Raw genomic sequence first — 19,399 nt, 5'->3', positions numbered from 1 at the left:
ACCTTCGAAAAGCCTGATTTCTCAATAAAACTCTCGGTTTTATTAGAAACGATCATTTTAAGCAACGGATTGTTGCCCGATTATCATCAAATCATGTGAGTGTATAGTCACTTTCATTTTACACATAGATATGAAGTGTTTTATATAAATACGTGTTATGTGTGTGTGTGTGTATATATATATATATATATATATATATATATATATATATATATATATATTGATTGTTTATTTGAGACAATTGTTGAATTGATGTTTTATACAAGTTTTAAACTGTATATGCTTTTTATCTACAAAATATGTTGGGTAGAACATGGGTAGATGAAATAGTTGATGTGTGTTATAATGATGAGAGGCCTCGATATTGTTGCTGTTGTTTCTGTTGTTGTAGTCATCTAGTGGAGTATAGATGACGACCACAAACCCTTCCAGACAGTCCAGTGGAACACTAGCAGGTTTGTAACTTGTAGGTGTTGATGAACTAAATGTTCATTGGTGTACTCCATCCCCCTCACGATTTCCTTTATGACATGTATGGCTAAGGAAACCCCTTAGTAGTAGTGTCCATCCTGATGATATTCCTTAGGCTAGGTCCCTTGTGATAGGTGTTTAGGGACGTAAAGTGAGGACAACGGGAATGGGTAATCAGAGTTATTGTTGATTGGTGAACTTAATAAGTATATTATTAATGTGGGTTGAAAACCCTATATGCTCACCAGGCTCCCAAGCCCAACCCACTTAGTTTTTATGATTTCAGGTAGTGGACCCCGAGCATAGTCGGAGGACGAGGTGAGATTTTTGATTATAGGCAAGTAGTTGTAAATAACTGTTGAAAGGCTTATAATGTTTTGTTTATGCTTTTGATCTGTATCGGAACATGACATCTCCAGGTTTTGATATGAAATGAAACTATACATTTCTTAAGGAAAGATTTTGATAAACTTTTATCATGTTATGTTTTGGGGACCAATTCCGCAACATCTTTTAAAAATATTTCTCTGATTTTATTATAAAAAGCATAAATTAAATTGGTATTTTCCGGCTGAGAAATTAGGGGATGTCACAATTAAGGAGGGTATCATGGAGATTCTGGATGAGGGCTTGGGTGCTTTTCGTTCTGAGATGGTGGCGATGATGGGAGCTCCCTCCTTGACTTTCCGAGAGTTTCACACATGTGGGCTCCAAAGTTCTTCAGGAAAAAAAATCATATTGTAAGTAGCCATTGGTTAGCGGATGTTATGAACGTCTTCCATACTATTTGTTGCCCTAAGGGTGAGAAGTTTAGACTCCCATCATGTCTTCTAAAAGACAGAAGCCATGATTGGTGGGGGAGGTTGGTCATGCCATAGGAGGCGAGGCAGCTAAGTCAATGACTTAGGAGGATTTTGTGACGAGGTTGTGGGTTGAGTTTTCACCTGTGATTGAGGTCTAATAGTTGGCGAGGGAGTTTCAGTACCTTCGCCAGGATATTGAGAGGGTGGGGGAGATCACCTTTCGCGGGAGGGCTTTACTGGTTTTGCAGTATGTGGCGGATGAGGACATGATGAAGGCAAGATATCATGACATATTAAGGAGCGGTATTAGATGGTTTGTGAGCATATCCAGTTTTAGGACGTTAGATGACATGGTGGCAAGTTCCAGAGAAAGGGGAATTAATCTAGAGATGGAGAAGAAGAGGAAGTCAGATCAGATTCACAATTCAAATATTTTAGGAAAAAGGCCCAAGGTTTTTGATTCAAGGTCGAAGGGTTAACAACATCGGAGCCACTAGTGCGAAAAGACGTACGATGGAGCTTGTAGGGTTCATGGTTTGAGCTGCTACAAGTTGTCACACCCACGGACGGAGGCGGAAACACCAAGCTACGCGACGTAACTTAGTAATCACAGTTATTGAACATACATTGAACAATACAATTATAATAATATATTATTACCAAAATAGAAATTACATTAACATGACTATTGATAAATTGCAGCACATGCCTAACAATCCAATGTTTATGAATGTATGATAAATAACGGAGGATCTTCTATACGAACACTTCCGACCTTATATAAAACCTGAGAATACATGCATTAATAGACATTCATTTATTCTCCCAAATATTAAAAATGTAAAAGAGGGGCCATAGAAACTCACATTCGATGCATGACCTCGATTCCGACTAGTTTTGCTGAAGCTTTTCGTGAATAACCACAAAGTAACAGTTCTTGGACATTAAAACATTTTCGGGTTTGTTTTGTAGTATTTTAAATTAAAGAGACTTGTTTTCAAATACTTTACATTTAAAAATGGGCTGATTTGTAATTTATTTAAAGCGAGGATTGTTTTTGTGAAAAGTTATATTCAAAAGGGACCATTTTTGAAATGAAATAATCAAATGAGACTTGATTTGATTAAATGCCTCAACAAGGGCTGTTGTGTTTAATTTTTAGAAACCCTAGGGACTAATTTTGTCTTTCAATACAAAATAGGGTTTTTTAACCAACAATTACCAATGAGGGTCATTTTTATATTTTAAAATTAATGGAGGGACTGGTTTGCTTTAGTGGTAAAACACAATTAGGGGGTGTTTGGATAGGGAAAAAATATGTTTCTTATTGTTTATTGCTTAATCCCACCGTAATAAGCAAATTGAAGTGTTTGGATAAGAGTCTTTAAAAATCAGCTTATTGCGGTAGAAATAAGCAAAATAAGTTGATTTTAATAAGCAAGGGGGGGGGGGGGGGGGGGAATGCTTATTGCTTATTGCTTATTGGTCATTTTACTCATATAAGGTGTTATATTTTGCCAAACGCTTAAATGATTATTGTTTATTGCTTATTCCCACCGCAATAAGCTAATCCAAACACATTTTTAAAAAAATAATGCTTATTCTCACCACAATAAGCAAATAAGCAATAACTTAATAAGCTAAAAACTATTTATCCAAACACCCTCTAAAAAGGGGAAAATGCAATCATCGTCATCAGATCGATCAAGAAGCAGCTACCCAAAATCGATGGGAGAAATCAACGTCCTCACTTATCGGGAAAGAAAAAGGAACGAACGCAGAAATCTAGGTCACTGGAGGTGGGTTAGCAAATCGTGAGGAGGGGAGAAGGGGTCCATCAAGACTGGTGATCCCTCATTGGTCTTTGTGATTTCGTAGCCGGCAATCAGACATTGATGAAGTTGAAGCAGGATCATCATCAAAGGGAGACGTAGGAGGAAGCAGAGGCGGCACTTGGTTGTAAGGGAGGCTGCTCCAGCGGCTTCCCTCTTCTTCCTACCTCTTGCATCCAACAGTCGATCACGAAGAAGTGGTAGAGGGGTGATTGGTGGTGTTTCTCGGTAATCACATGTGTGTTTGGCAACTCTGACCATCAAGAGGAAGGATGGGAGAACAAGGGATGATGCCCACTCGATCTCTCCAGAGTCTGTAACCACTCTGTTTGTTTCTTGGCAGAAAACAAAGGAGAAAGAAAGGAGAAGAGACTACTGGCCTCTTGTTGATCTTGACAGACATGATGTAAGAACAAGAAAATATAAGGTATGTGTTTGGCTTCTCGATGTCAATCGGAAAACAAGGAGAATGGGTCATTTCCCTCCTTCCGATGATCGGAGGCAACCACTCACGAAAAATAAGATATAAGGAAAAGCTTGGGTTTTCTCATGGTTTCCTTACACCTATCTGATTCAATAATTTTATATCAATTATTTGTGTACTTTTTTATGGATGTAGAAGCAATGTATTGCTTGAACTATTCTATGTATCTTTTATTGTATTAGCGTGTATTTGTGTATTATTGAGTGATGTGATAGAAAATGGAAATATCGATGATCTGGTTATATGGCTGGTAACTAAGGTTAGTATGCAAGACTGAGTACCAAAACTATGATTTCCTACTTAAGGCATCCAAAGTTCACTTCGGAAGGGTTCCAGCATATCGACTGGAAGGTGCTGGAGCAGTAGGTGTTGTAGCAACGTATATAGTACTCATTTGGTGCTCTTGTGGGGTTTACTGTTCTAAGGTCCTAAAACAGATCTTACCAGTGATCAAACAGCAAACACAATCAGTTAATCAATTAAGAATGAGTAGAATAGAGAATCAAACAAGTTTACACACGCTTTTCTATTAGAATCACGTCTGGTAAAACTTGCAGTTACAGGAGCTGAGAATACTGAGGCATCGGCAACTACAAAAGACCTAGCAAACCTCTATTTATATAGTATTGGGCCGGACTTGGGTTTACGGCTGTAAACAACTTACGGCCGTAAACTCCTTACAGGTGACCGTAAACTCCAAACCACTTACTATAAGATATCAAATGACCACAATAACCTATTACATAGAAAGCCTAGATCAAACCACTAATTAGAGCCTTCAATCTCCCCCTTGGTTTGGTGCTAGCTTTAGGTCAATCTTTGTTCACGATCATTATATCATCTAGTCCCATGGCTCCATTCCACATTCTCTTATTAATAATCTCGGCAACCATCACATTGTACACTTTTGCAGCCGACTCAAAAATCTCCTCAGCAACTTGAATCTGAAATTTGATCAAGTGATGAATGTCCCATTTTCTGAACTTGAACATATCCCTTCTGTCGTATAGACGAATGCATCCTTCTTTCAGCTTGATGACAGTAGATGTTGTAGAGAACCATTTTTATAAGGAACGGTGAGTGCGGAAGAAGGATATCTCGAGATTAATCGTGTTTTTGGAAGTATGAACACGAAGAACATATTATGAGTTCATAAGAAAAGAAGTGAGAACAAAGAGAGAATATTCATAATATTACATGAAGAACTTGGTGGGAGAACCCACCACTTTCTCTCTCTAGGATTACATGGTAGAAAAGTAATCACTAACTTAGAAAAGAAATAAGCTTGCTTTTTTAATAAGTGACCAACTCTCCCTTTATATAGGAGGGAGAGTATTTACACCAACAACACAAATAAAGGGGAAATATAACCTAACTATCACTCATTATTTGTGGAGCATTTACATGCACCAACATTGTCTCCCTAGTTGGTCACTTATTTTCCCTTTATCTCTCATCATTTGTAAGCATTTAGGGAGAGAATGTTGGTGCATGTAAAAGCTCCACAAATAATGAGTGATAGTTAGGTTATATTTTCCCTTTATTTGTATTGTTGGTGTAAATACTCTCTCTCTTACAAGTGATTACATTTCTACCATGTAATCCTAGAGAGAGAAAGTGGTGGGTTCTCCCACCCAGGGAGAGTTTCTCTCCCACCAAGTTCTTCATGCAATATTATGAATATTCTCTCTTTGTTCTTACTTTTTTCTTATGAACTAATAATATGTTCTTCGTGTTCATACTTCCAAAAACACGATTAATCTCGAGATATCCTTCTTCCGCACTCACCGATCGTTATAAAAATGAGTATCTACAATTGGTATCAGAGTCGTACCTTGAAGATCTCACGATTAGTTCAAGGGAACGACTCCCGTTCGGTGATTATCTTGTGATTTTTCCGTGTTTCTGCAAGAATTTTTTTTCGGGTTGCAAACCGGAATTTTTTTTATGATGTTCTTTCTTATTTCTATCATTTGGGTGATTCTATCTCAACAAAAAAATAAAAGTTGCTGCTGCTGATCGTTCTATTATTGTTGGAAAAATGGTGTTCTTCATGTTCTTATTATTTTGTTGCTGTTGAAGAAATGAAGAAATTTGGTGAACAGTTATTTTTGTGGTCTCCATATTGTGGAAGAAATTATTCCAGGAGATTCTTTAATTCATGGATGAGAAGACACAAATTTAATGGGCTTATTTTTCAAGAGAAGTGGATTTTTTATTTTTTCCCAACAACTTTTCTTCACAAGAGGTATTAAATTTCTATTCTTCAAACTTTTCCTATTGTGAATCTAATGTTGAAGACCATTTGGAAGTAAATTGTGTTTGTGAAAAGCACTTTGTCGTTTTTGCTCTTTTGGGTAAAGAGTAATTCACTCTTATTTGCCTTCCCAACAAATCCCATCACCTTTTGTCCCTAAAAAACCCCTGCACACTCTTCTTTTTGCCTTCCCAAGACCATCCTTTGACTTAGAATGCTTTATAAAAATATTCCCTTATTAAAATATGAATAAATGGCCTTTGCGGTACCATTTTTCATGAAAAAAGAGCATTTTTCGTCACCTGTTCAGCCCCTTCCGGACCCCCGAACCGCAACCAATAACTGCCTACCAAAGTCCCCTGAGAAGCCTCTCAGCAGCCCTTCTTAGCATTTGATCCGAGGTCATAATGCCCCATCCGCAGCCCCTTGGTCAGTAGCCTAGAACCGAAGCCATCCTTCTTAGCATTCTGACCGAAGTCTTCCCTCAGACCGCATTCTCGGATCCCTGTTGGCTTGGTCCGCAGCCTTGGACCGAAGCCCTCGCACCACAATGCCTCTGCTCCTCGCACCGCAGTCGCGCCTGACTGCTTGATCCGCAACCAACCTGGACCCGCGACCAGCTATACACCATCCGCAACCAGGTCCTTCATCCGTATCCAAGACCCATCCGCATCCACTCCCTTCTTCGACTGCAACCACCTCCCACCTTATCCACCCTCTCTCACCCGCAAGCCTCCTCTCTCATCAGCAGATAGCGCCCCCTCCTCCCTCCTCCCCCCTCCTTCAGCCCTTCTCCTTCCTCTCCTCCCTCCTCCTCCTCCCCTCCTCCTTTCCTCCTTTTTTCTCCCTTACCTTTTTTTTAGACTTTATTTTTAATTCAGATTTTTTTTCTACATTATTTTTTTAAAAAAAAATTTCAACCAATTTTTTTTATTTAGCCAATTATTTTTTTTAACACAAAATTTTTTTATTTAGCCAATTATTTTCTTTATAACCAATTATTTTTTATTTAACACCAATTTTTGCCACAACCTAGCCATGGATTGTCACATTGGTTACTTCATGCCGGTTATTATTATTGGAAGAATATTCCTACCGCAGTCGGACTTCATATTATCTTTGTGACGCTTGCACCGCAACGGCGATTGATTACCAAAGTTGTTTCGCATTCTTCACGTTATGGGATTTTATGACTTGTTGCTTATAATTTTTGGTTGATGAATCATGTATCTTGAGCATGTGGACTTTATTCTCTATTGAAGACCACTTCAAGTGTTCCGGCACCGCAGTTTGGATATTTGGATATATTTTTGGCACAACGGAGTTTCTCAACACAGTTTCAACAACTGTCACCCGCTTTCTCATGACCGCAAGAGTATTTATTTTACTATTTCTCATTTCTTATTGAGACCCTTAATACATCTAGGGAGAGCTTCTCCTAGCTCTAGGTATCCGACACTCTCCATCCGATGATTTGTTGATTTTTGATAATCCGGTCACTGGTTATCAAAAATAGGGAGAGAATATCATCCGGATTTGGTTATTATTGTTTGAGTTTGATTTTTGAAGAATACTAAAGACGATTATTTATTTAGTGATGCGATGTGGCACTTCTTTTTGGTCTTTATGGATCAAATTTTTGGCATTACTCGATGTTTTCTAATTCAGATTATTTATTATTCGGACTCTACCACAGGATGATTTTGTGTTCGCATCCGGTTCAGATCTTATGGTTTCACGAGTTTGGATTTGTGATATGTTGAAGATGAAGATTATTTTGGCAATGTGACGTGCCACTTATTTTTGATCCTTGGATCAAATTTTTGGCATTGCTAGACCATGTTTTTGGACTCACATTATTTTTATCCGGACTTCATTTTATGGATGCTTCACATTTTTAGCAGGTTATTCTTTGAAGAATTTCGGTGTATTATGATTCGAGAACTTGAGATGTTTTTCAGACTTTTGAAGACGAAGTGTTTCTTTTATTGGATCTTCTACTTGCTCATGGTGACCTCCTTCTTCGGGTGATTATGATTGGTTTGAAGATTTGGATCTTATCTTTTCTGCTTCATTGGTTATGCTTTGAAGCCGAAGACCTTCATTGTTATAGATTCATGGCCAGTTTCAGACTTCACAGACACTTCAGAGTTTCAGAGATATTTCAGCACTTGATTTCATTTTATTACCACACTTGCTAGTTGGATTACTGTATTATAGCCTTGTATCACTTATTGTATCTCTCATCATTTGTAAGCATTTAGGGAGAGAATTTTGGTGCATGTAAATGCTCCACAAATAATGAGTGATAGTTAGGTTATATTTTCCCTTTATTTGTATTGTTGGTGTAAATACTCTCCCTCCTATATAAAGGGAGAGTTGGTCACTTATTAAAAAAGCAAGTTCATTTCTTTTCTAAGTTAGTGATTAGTTTTCTACCATGTAATCCTAGAGAGAGAAAGTGGTGGGTTCTCCTACCCGGGGAGAGTTTCTCTCCCACAAAGTTCTTCATGCAATATTATGAATATTCTCTCTTTGTTCTTACTTCTTTTCTTATGAACTCATAATATGTTCTTCGTGTTCATACTTCCAAAAACACAATTAATCTCGAGATATCCTTCTTCCACACTCACCCTTCGTTATAAAAATGGGTCTCTACACTACAGCTTTAGCCCAGAAGTAGAGAGGAAGATGGGCGAAGTTAAGCATGGATCTGGCTGCTTCTACTAATGTGCGGTTTCTTTGTTCGACGACACCATTTTGTTGCGGAGTGTAAGGTGCTGAGAAGTTGTGAGAAATACCCTTGGACACCAAGAAACTGTTAAGAAGATGATTAGTGAATTCGGTTCCATTATCGTTGCGGATACGTCGGACTGGAAGCTTGATCTGAAGTTTGATTTCTTTGATGAAGTTGATAAAGATCTGCAGTGTCTCTAATTTGATTCTGAGGAAGAAGACCCATGTGAAGTGTGTAGAGTCATCAACAATAACCAGTATGTATTTCTTGTGATGGAGACTGGCTACAGTTGAAGGACCATAGAGATCAATGTGCAATAGTTCCAGAGGCTCTGAAATAGACGAATCCATTATCAGAGGGTGACTTGCTTTGACTTGTTTTCCACATTCACAAGCTGGACAGAGAGTATCGTTGCTGAATTTGGGAATAGGGAGACCGAGGACCAGTTCTCCAGTGACCAGATTATTAATGTATCTGAATTTGAGATGAGCTAGCTTGCGGTGCCATAGCCAGCTGACTTCAGATATAGCTTTAGAAAGAAAATACAGCTGCGGTTTACCAATGACGAGAGAGATATCCAGAGGATACATTGTGCCTTCGGAGCGAGACTTAATTAAGCAAGTGCTTCGGTCACTCGTCATTATGTAACAGAATTGATCATCAAATTCCACTCGATGGCCTGCTTTACATAGTTGGCCAACACTGATCAGATTGTGTTTAAGGATTTATATATAAGCAACCTTCTAAATGAAAAAGTTCCACGTGGTGAGGACACCGTAGCCTCGTATGATGCCATTTGCATTGTTTCAAAAAGTGACATTTCCACCATTGCATATAGGCCTAAAATCTCGAAGGTATTCTAACCTTCCGGTCATGTGCAAGGAGCAGGCACTGTCGATCAACCATTCTTCTTCTTGATCCTCCTTGCACAATGCCTACAAAAGTTAAGTGGTTAATTTGGGCACCCAAGTGAGTTTGGAGCCCGAGGTCACATGCGAGGTGTTAATCGGTGCATGATGTGAGGTGGTAGGGACATGTTTTAAGTCAATGTTCAAACCTAGTCCTGGGTGTTTGAAGTTCTTTGGAGTTTTGTGAGATTGTGAGTAATTATAAGAACTTTTGAAGAGATTAGGATTGACCCTGAAATCCTGGGTGTTGGAAGTTCTTTGAATTCTTTTACATTGACATTGACAAGAGAACTTTTTGTCAATTTTCCTGACATTTGACCTGGTTTGAGGTTTTGAAGAAAAAGTGTGTTTTTGTCCGTTCCGAGAATTGTCAGATTTGACCTTTTTGTTTGTGTGTTTTGAAAAGGTGTTTTGTGCAGGTTTGGCAGGTGTGAAGACACGTGTAGAGCTTTTGTGATGTGATTTCTTAAACATTTGAGATGACCTTTTGGGTGCCGGAGTTGGCAAAATTCCTTTCCATTTTTGGTATTTTGGCACTAAAAAGGTTGGAGTAGGTAAGATACCTTTGCATTTTGGATCATTGATAAAATAGATTTGAAATGCATTTGAACGAAATGACTTATCGTCATGTTTGGATATTTTTTGAGTTTTGTCAGAAATAGTGAACTCCTTTTTTTTCTTAGAAATAGTTTCTTTGAAATGATAATTTGAAAAAGTAAACTTCTCAGGACTTTTTCATTTAGGAAGTTTCACATATTTCTTAACTTTTGAGCAAATTTCTCGTTGCTTGCCACGAGAGCGAAATTCTTCTTTAAAAGCTCATTTTGCTTCGGTCTTAGGAGAACCGCAGTCAGTGATATTTAATTGCGGTTTCCTAGAATCTTTTGAGGATTCTGAAAAACAGTGACTCGATTCATCCGAATTTGAGAAGTTAGGACTTTGAGAACATTGACCATATTCAAAATTTTCAATTGGTAATTCATGATTAATTGGCTCAATGGTCACAGAACTCTTGACTTTGGTCTGTGGAGTAGTGCTTTGGAGTACTGCAGAGTATGTTTTGGTGAAAAGTTCTTTGGGACAGTTGCTATTAGGTAATGGGACAGATTGCGGTATGTGACTGCAGTCAGAGACACTGCGGTCAGACTGTAAGGATGGGAAGTCTAAAGTGACTTTAGGACTTTCAATAACAATATCCTCATCAACTACGGATGATGTCTGAGAATCTGTGTTGTTGACATGAGTAGAAGTTTCAGGGAGAATTTCTTCTACAACACAATTATTACTCGGATCATGAAGTTTTCCAAAGTGGGCTTGGATATCCTCAGGAAATTTTTTGTTGTTGACTCGAAACAAGAAGTTGCGGTCTGGTGGGACATAGGGGTGTTCCGGTGTGAACCGAGGTGATGAGTCCATTGCGGTTGGATAACCATTGGACCAACCCCAGTTAAAAGTATAATCAACATTCCCATTATTAACAAGATTCTCAATGGCCTCAGTTTCATTAAACAACTTTTCAATTAAAAGATTTAAACATACAATTTCATTTTGTGCTAGATCTCTTTGATTTAAGGCTATTTCTAATTGAGTTTCACTAAGCATTCTAGCATCTTTTTCTAACATTAAATCCTTCTCTAACATTGCCATTTTGAGTCTCTTATTGTCCAAATGTCCTCTAACATGGAACATCTCCTGCAAAGCGATGTTCTTCTCATCTAGGGATTTATTGTAGTCTATAAGGACGGCAACACAAGTGTTATTGAGTGTGTCTATGAAAGGTTGACAATCATGCATGTTGTAATTTAAATTTTGAATCATGAGTTTTACCTGTTCCACAATGTTGAGAGTTCCATCTTTAGCCATATAGCAATGGTTCCTTTTTAGATTGGTTGAGCCATCTTCATCAGCAGTTGCTACCATACAGATCTTGCCTTTCCCTTTGCTAAGGACTTCTTCATCTTCATCTCCTGATGACCACACTTGATGATTCCTTTTCACTTGAGCAACGTAGGCCTTTCCCTTTTCTCTATTTTCCAGTTCTTGAGCCATTCGAAGATAGAAGGCTCTATCTTTTACTACGTTTGCCTTGCAATCTCTGGCAAAATGATTGTCCTTATTGACATATGATGACATCACTCTTGTCTTCTACTGAGGTACCGGAGTCAGTTGATTGGGATTGCGGTGGTACTTCCTTTGACTACGTCTACTGAGACTGCGGTGGAGGAAGAGGGTTTTTGGTGGAATGGAAGTGATTGTTCTGAAAGTTATGATTGAAAGGTGGTTAATTGAATTGTTGGTTTTTGCGAAATAAAGGTTGTAAGCGATTGAATTTCTGACTGATAAGAGCAATGGCATTCTGAAACTCTTCTTCGTCGTCATATTCTGAGTCAGCTTCATATGACTGCGGTGGAGAGTCATATGAGGTGGGATAGGTTTGAGTGTGAGGTGATTGGGCTACTAATGCGAGTGGTCCTCCAAAGTTTGAGCAGTCCTTGAGTATAGTGGACTCTTGAGCTTGTAATTCTCCATAAAGCTTATAGAGAGATAAGGAGTAAATCTTCCTATTACCTAGTACAATCATTTTGGCTGTTGTCCAGTGTCTTCCCAAGCCATTAAGAAACTGCAGATTTGTTTCATGATCGCTACGGATGGTACCCGCATTTGACAGTTTTGTGACAATCAAGTTGAACCTTTTGAATGAATCTTCCAAACTTTCACCGGAGTGGGATTTGAAGTTATTGAATTCGTTGAGTGTTGTAGTGAGCTTCTTGTCTTGAGCCTGCTCTGAACCTTCATACAAGTTTTTTGAGAACATCCAAAATCTCCTTTGCTGATTTGCAATTTATGATGATGTCAAAGTTGTCAGGAGCAACTCCACAAGATATTTCATAAAAGGCAATAGCATCACTTTCCATTTTGTCTAGATCATCTTTTGTGGGACGATTCAAAGCTGGTTGACCTCCACCAAGTCTTGTTGTGGCTCCATCAGTTTGAATAGGGGTAAGGACTGGAACATGGGGTCCTTCTTCGACAGATCTCCAGACATCTCTACCAAGTCGTCTGAGATATCTCTCCATCCTTTGAGACCAGTGGTGATACTCATTTGCAACCAGTATTGGGGCTCGATTGGAACCACCAACACTGTTGGAAACATTCAGTGATAATGATTGTGCCATTACAAATTATTTTTTTAGAAATGTGCTTCAGTGGTATAGAGGGCTCTTTGAAAAATCAGAGTTCCGACTTCGGATGACTGCGGTGGAAGCTATCATTGTGGTAGTAAGTTGGTTGCGGTTCCAGGAAAGTTCAAGAGGGACACTTTCAGTGTTCTAACACTCGTCGAGTTTCCCTACAACTCGTTGAGTTTCCCCTTTTATCTGAAAAATTCATGACAAAACCACACCAACTCGTCGAGTTCCCCTACGAACCCTTGAGCTCTCTAGTCTGCCAACCCACTTAATGCACTAAGACATTTTTCTTGAATCCAAGGATTCCAAACTTCAGATCCCTTCCATAATGTTGTCTAGAAGGGTAAAGTTTCCAACTTTACCATTAAGAACCAACAATAAGGCTTAAAACCCCAAACCCTAGATCTTTAAAGAGGGTCTTGACCCATTAAGCCCCTAACTTCCATTACAACATTCCAAAATATAGATCTGATGTCCCAAGATGAATAAATCACGTAAAGTTTCATTTTTGGCTTCTTAATGGACATATTGCATGAATGGGACATGGAGGCCATTAAAGTTTGCAACTTTAAGCCTCAAGAGGTCATGTAGGGGTCAGGTCTAATCCATCAACCACTGAAAGCCTCTTCTCTTTGGACAACTCAACCAAAGACCCCAAACTCAATCTAAAACTTCAAGAAAAGCGATCTAATAAACTACATGCCAAGGTGATAAATTTATACCTCAAAGATGTAGCCTCTGATGAAGACATACTGGATCTAGGGTCACTCCTCCAAGCTAGGTGCCTCCCTCTTCAAGATTCCTTGCAAGAACCACCAATAAACACTCTTTAAGCTCACACCACTCAATATGCAAGAAGGAAACAATTATAGGGTTATCTTTGGGCAAGGGAGGTAGGTAAGGATGTCAGCCAAAGAAGTTAAGTCCTTTATATAGGGTGCAACACCCGAAAATTAGGGTTTTCACTTCTTGTGCCAACTCGTCAAGTTGGGACTCCCCGACTCATCGAGTGTGGTCATTAAAATGTGCGGCTGGGGAAAACTCTACACGACAAGTTAGAGCCTGCCAACTCGTCGAGTTCCACTCAAGACTTGAAAATAAATGAATTTATTTCATACATGGACCAAGCATTATAAATCTGGGTGAACACACTCAATGTTCTCCTTGCTTAAGTGTTCAACTGAACCAAAATTCACGTTGCATTGTATCTCTTTAACACAAGCTTCACCAAGTTTACAATTTCCAGTTGCATCTCCACCAAACAATCCCTTCTTGCTCACATGTCCAAACTTATGATGCCACAATGTCCTTTCATCATCTTCATATTGATCTAAGGATTAGAATGCAATCATCGTTGCTCTAATCGTTAAGCCTTCTAAGATATAAATCCCATGAGGATTCATCTTTCCCTTCATAATTACAAGATCACCCTTGGAGACTCTTACCTAGTCACCCTCTCTAGAATAATTCAATCCACCCTATCCCAAAAGTTCCTAAAGAAATCAGATTCTTTCGAAGCTATAGGACAAACCAACAATCTAGTTTCCTAACTATACCATCGTAGATCTTGATCTGCATTGTGTCACTGCATTTGATACTGCACACCCAATCATCACCCATTTTCACTATGTCATTCCACTCTTTGAACGAATCAAACATGATTGCACGTAATATGATAAGATGCTCGAGAGTCCAAGACCCAAGCATCAACAGAATTAGATGTACATACACTCAAAACTTCACCATCATACCCTTCATCAGAATTTCCTTGAACCATAACAACATTGTTCATGCTTGATCCAACACAATTATTCCCTTTCTTTAGCAATGAAAAATCTCTTCTGAAGTTCCCTTTTCCTTGTAGTTATAACATTTGATGTTGGATTTACATTTGGAACTTGACTTCCCTAAGTTACCTTCACGTCTATTTGATGTTCTTCATCTACCTACGAACAAATCGAAACTGGAAACTTCTTCTTCAACACAAGTGTTTCCTTTCAAGTCCTTGGACATCAAAAAATCCTTCACATCATTCACAGTGATCGTTGTCCAACTATACAGCTTGGTATCAACGAAATTCTCATAAGAGTTCGGCAGTAAACATAAGAGGATAAGTGCTTGATCTTCATACTCAATCTTTACATTCACACCATATAAATCCAAGATGGTCTTATTGAATTTATCAAAATGATCATTCACTTGGGTGTTTTCTTATATCCTAAGATTATACAAATGTTGCTCAATTTGTCAGAGAATGATTATGATACTTTTCATGCAATTTCTCCCAAAGACCAAATGCACTTATTTGATCTACGATCTCCTTCAGTACTCTATCTGTCAAAATCAACAAAATAGTGATATGCGCTCTTGCTAGAATATCGACCTTCATTTCAGCCACAATGTCATTTGGCAGTTTTGCCTCTACTTCAAATGTCGTTGCACATCCTTGTTCAACCAAAAAATCCCTCATCTTCACCTTCCACAAAGTAAAGTCATTTAAACCATTGTACTTCTCCAAATCAAACTTATGAGTAGACATATTCAATCATAGTACAACAAACTGCAACTCTGATAACACTTGTTAGGAAATCAGACAATATTTGTCAAGACTCAGTACAAATCTGATGCCACTTGTCAAGTTCTAATAAACCTTGTTAGGAAGTAATGTAGAAAATGAGCAAAACCAACAACACACAAAGACACTTTTTACATGGTCCGGTTAAAGTGACATATGTCCACGGGCAGGAGGGGAGACTTCATTTTTCACAAAGTTCTCAAATAGAGATTATAAGTATAACTCAACAAAGATTCGTCCTACTTGTTAACGATACAAATAACATGACACATCAAATGACTTAGCATGCATTCTTATTTATACTTAAGGGATCAAACCTAAAACCCTAATGGGCCAATCCCGTTGGCCCATAGGCCCATGAAAGGTATCAACCAATCATAATCCGCCATATAATAGCTTCTGGAACATTCATCCTTTTCATATAACATATTAGCATCAATAACATTTATGATGGAGCATTATGGCTATAGTGGGGCATCATGATGCACAGATGGCATATCATGAACACTATTGGCTGAACATCCATCATGGTGGCATAAGATGGTGTATTCCTTGAGATCACCAACTTCTAAGCATCCTTGAACAATCTTGAGCATCATAGAGGACTTCATAGCATATGTGGCTCATTAGGGATACCATGGCACATCAAGGAACCAATATGGTGCATCTTGCACCAAGATGAAACATCTTTCTTGATGATGGCCTACCTTGTGCAAGGATGGTGCAACATCCTTCAAGCTTGGCGCAACTTTCTTCTAAGTGGCGCAAGTTCCTTCCAAGGTGGCGCAAGATCTTCTTGGTTGGTGTAACTTCTTCCAAGTTGGTGCAACATCAACATCTACCAGAGTGGTACAATATGGTCCAATATAGTGCAACATGATGCCAATGCCGCAACATACTTGCCTAATGGTGCAACAAGCTTGTTACTTGGCCCAATACATCAAACGACACAACTATGCATCTGTTGCTCCATTCCAACCCCAAGTGCTCCATACCCCCTTTTAGATGATCCGTTTCTTTGGCGCTTGATCCATTCCTTTGCTAGATGATTCATTCTCTTCTAAGATGATTAATTCCTTTGTTATATGTAGCATGAACCCCAAGTTATCCATTGAGTTCCAAGTGCTACATTGAACTCAAATGCTCCATGCGAATGCTACAAATACTCAACTTATATTCAACAACAAAATTTAGTTGACATTTACGGGTCCATGATTCATCTAATACAATTAATCAATTAACAAAATGTGGTGGTAATACCAACTAAAATTATCAATTACCTCTTGGTCTCATGATTCTATTTAATTTCACTCACTCATATCTCTATGCAACTCATGAAATTAAAAAGCCTTAGGTTTAGTGGTTTTGTTAAAAGTGCACCAACACACGTCTATGTTGATTTTAGGTGGGATCATGAAATCATACAATTACGTTTAAATGATTTCCCAACTAATTGTCGTCTCCAAGTCAAAAGTTTTAAGTAATTACTCAAATTTATATTTAACATCCATTAATGGTCGGATAATAAAGATTGTCAATTAACCTAACTTCATTAAGAAATTTTGACACTAAATACATGAAAACAATTGCCAAACAACTTGTATAACTCAGCACATTAAAATCATCACTTAACCCTAATTAACTTAACCCACTAAAATAAATTACCCATGGCAGTTATTTAAACAAAAATAAACCTAATAAAACTAGTGTTTAACATATTTTCTGCGAATAATAGGAGTAAATTTAAAATCAATTAAAAGGAAAAATAAAAGACGACATAAAGCAAGAGTTACTCCCTTTTCTGTGTTATTGCCTGCGAGCCCACAAAAATAAAGAAATACCCAACCCAATATTTAGGCCTAAAGAAATAAAACCAGCAACCAACAATGAGATCTAACAGGCCACACACGCTTCTTGGATCATTCTGGTGGCGTGCGTATCAGCGTATCCCACCCATATCCCAGCAGGAGAAGGAAGTCGACTCCTCTTTCTTGCTTCTCCTTCGCTTGATCGACTGCCACACGAAAATCACAGGATCATGTACGCTCTTCTTATCGCACTCTTCTTTTCTCTTCTCAAAATTGCACAAAACCACCCCTTTTCTTAACTTTGAATCGAAATCATAGGTTGATTTCTAAGATGATAAGATTGGGGCGTGAAGATGAAGCAGTGGTGGTCAGGTGATGTCGGTGAATGTGGGCTTTCAGGGAAGAATCGACGGCAATGCTGACGTATTTCTGACCAGAAGAAGGCGGTTGTACTCTGATTTTCTTAGCAAATGGTCCTTGGCTGAATGCTGATTCAGATCGATATGAAGGTAGTGCATTCTTCGAATTTGATGGTATCAGCTGTGATGATGGGGTGTTGGTTGGAAAGGTAAGGTGTATGGTGGTATAAGGTGCTACGATGGTTTATGTGCTGTGATGTTCACTCGGTGGTTATTAAGGTGGTTTACGGTCGTTTGTGGTAAAGATAAGGGTGGTTTATGGTGGGAAAATGGGAGTTATTTGTAAAAGTAGGCTGGTTTTCTGGTTTTCAAAAGTTATCGTAGAAATAGGTTACTTTTAGAATCTAATGTAGAAATAGGTTGGTTTGAATGAGGGTCCACTATTCCAATCAATTCTTTCCGAAAAATAAATACATACTTTCAACTTTAATATTTTTTACGATTGAACAATCCATTTTTTACCCTTGTTAAATATTATATATAGATTACTTTATTCTATAATATATGATTATATCTTATGTATTATTATTTACGAATTATACCTTTAAATAGAGTTTATAAAGACCTTCGAATAGATACTAATACTGAATATTTTACAATAATACGGAATTACAAGAATAATTAAAAACGATATTACAATATGAATTAAGCGTAAAATTACAATACAAGTTAAACGGTAACTTAAACATTAATTGAAAATGTTACAAATTTCACGTCGCATTGACTCTTGGCTGGGAATTTGGACAATTTCTTCTATTATGACCAGTTTGGTGACATAGTCTACATTTGCGAGGTTCGTCGGGATGACGAATGTCCATCTCGTTATGAAATCGATTTGCACGCCTCCGGCCTCTATGCACAGAAAGTTTCGAGTTATCTGCTTTAATCTTCCAATCCGACTCTAACCAATAATCAACATGAGAAAGTGGGACAAAAGCCGACGTATATTGTTGTTTATACGTCATAGTAGTGTACACAGTATTAACAATAGAAATAGGGTTATCCCCTCTATAACCGCAAACTGCAATAGCATGCGAACATGGAAATCTTTCCATTTGCCACTTACCACATGTGCATGTTTGTTGAAAATAATGGACAGTGTATGTATTTCCCCCTTTGCCATTTATCTGTAACTTTGTGACAATTCTGTAGACACCTTCAATGTAGTCAAACTCGGTTAATGTATGGCTTTGTGCACAAGTTTCTCGCTTTCGAAAGAGACGCCACATACATGATGGTAGAGGTGTATTGCAATTCATTGCAATATCACTGTACTTTCTAAAAAGTTGTACAGTTCTATTGAATGTAAGGTCAATACATGCCCTGATCGGTAACTGTCTTGCTCCACGAAGTGCATTGTTCAGACTCTCAGAGATATTTGTTGTCAAGAAACCCCATCGACGATTGTCATCATATAAAAAACACCATTGGCTTCTTTTAATTTCCTTTAAATACTGCCAAGCTTCGAGATTGATATTTTTTATTTCATTCATATACATAACAAACTTTCTTCTTTGTGTGGTGCTACCAATAGACCAACAAAGCTTTTTAAGGCGCACATTCTTGTACCTTTGCATGAAATTACTTATAATGTGTCGAAGACAAAAGCGATGGTATGCTAATGGCTCTTGCTATTCTGGTAGATTTTCCATTGCATGAATTATTCCTTTGTGCCTGTCTGAAACAAGACATAATTATCTGTTTTGAACAACAAAATGTCTGAGTTGGTAAAAAAAACCAGCCCCAACTATGTGAACTCTCTTCATCAACGATAGCATACGCAACAGGCAATACTATTGTTTGCATCTTTTGTGACAGCAACAAGCATTTTTCCTCTATATGAACCCTTCAAATGGCAGCCATCTACTGAAATAACAGGTCGACATAGACGAAACGCATCAATAGCTCGTCTAAAAG

At 38.2% G+C, this 19,399-nt stretch overlaps 1 protein-coding gene across 1 annotated transcript; it reads right to left on the bottom strand.

Moving 5' to 3' along the window:
- Positions 1-18,192: 18,192 nt before the first annotated feature.
- LOC145035147 (uncharacterized) lies at positions 18,193-19,059 on the bottom strand. The gene has a single exon (XM_078983739.1). It carries the CDS (start codon positions 19,057-19,059, stop codon positions 18,193-18,195), a length of 867 nt encoding a protein of 288 aa, XP_078839865.1.
- Positions 19,060-19,399: the final 340 nt, after the last annotated feature.

Source organism: Lactuca saligna, chromosome 3, assembly GCF_052625555.1.
Source record: "Lactuca saligna cultivar CGN05327 chromosome 3, ASM5262555v1, whole genome shotgun sequence".
Classification (NCBI taxonomy): domain Eukaryota; kingdom Viridiplantae; phylum Streptophyta; class Magnoliopsida; order Asterales; family Asteraceae; genus Lactuca; species Lactuca saligna.
This window is presented reverse-complemented; position numbering and strand designations above follow the sequence as displayed.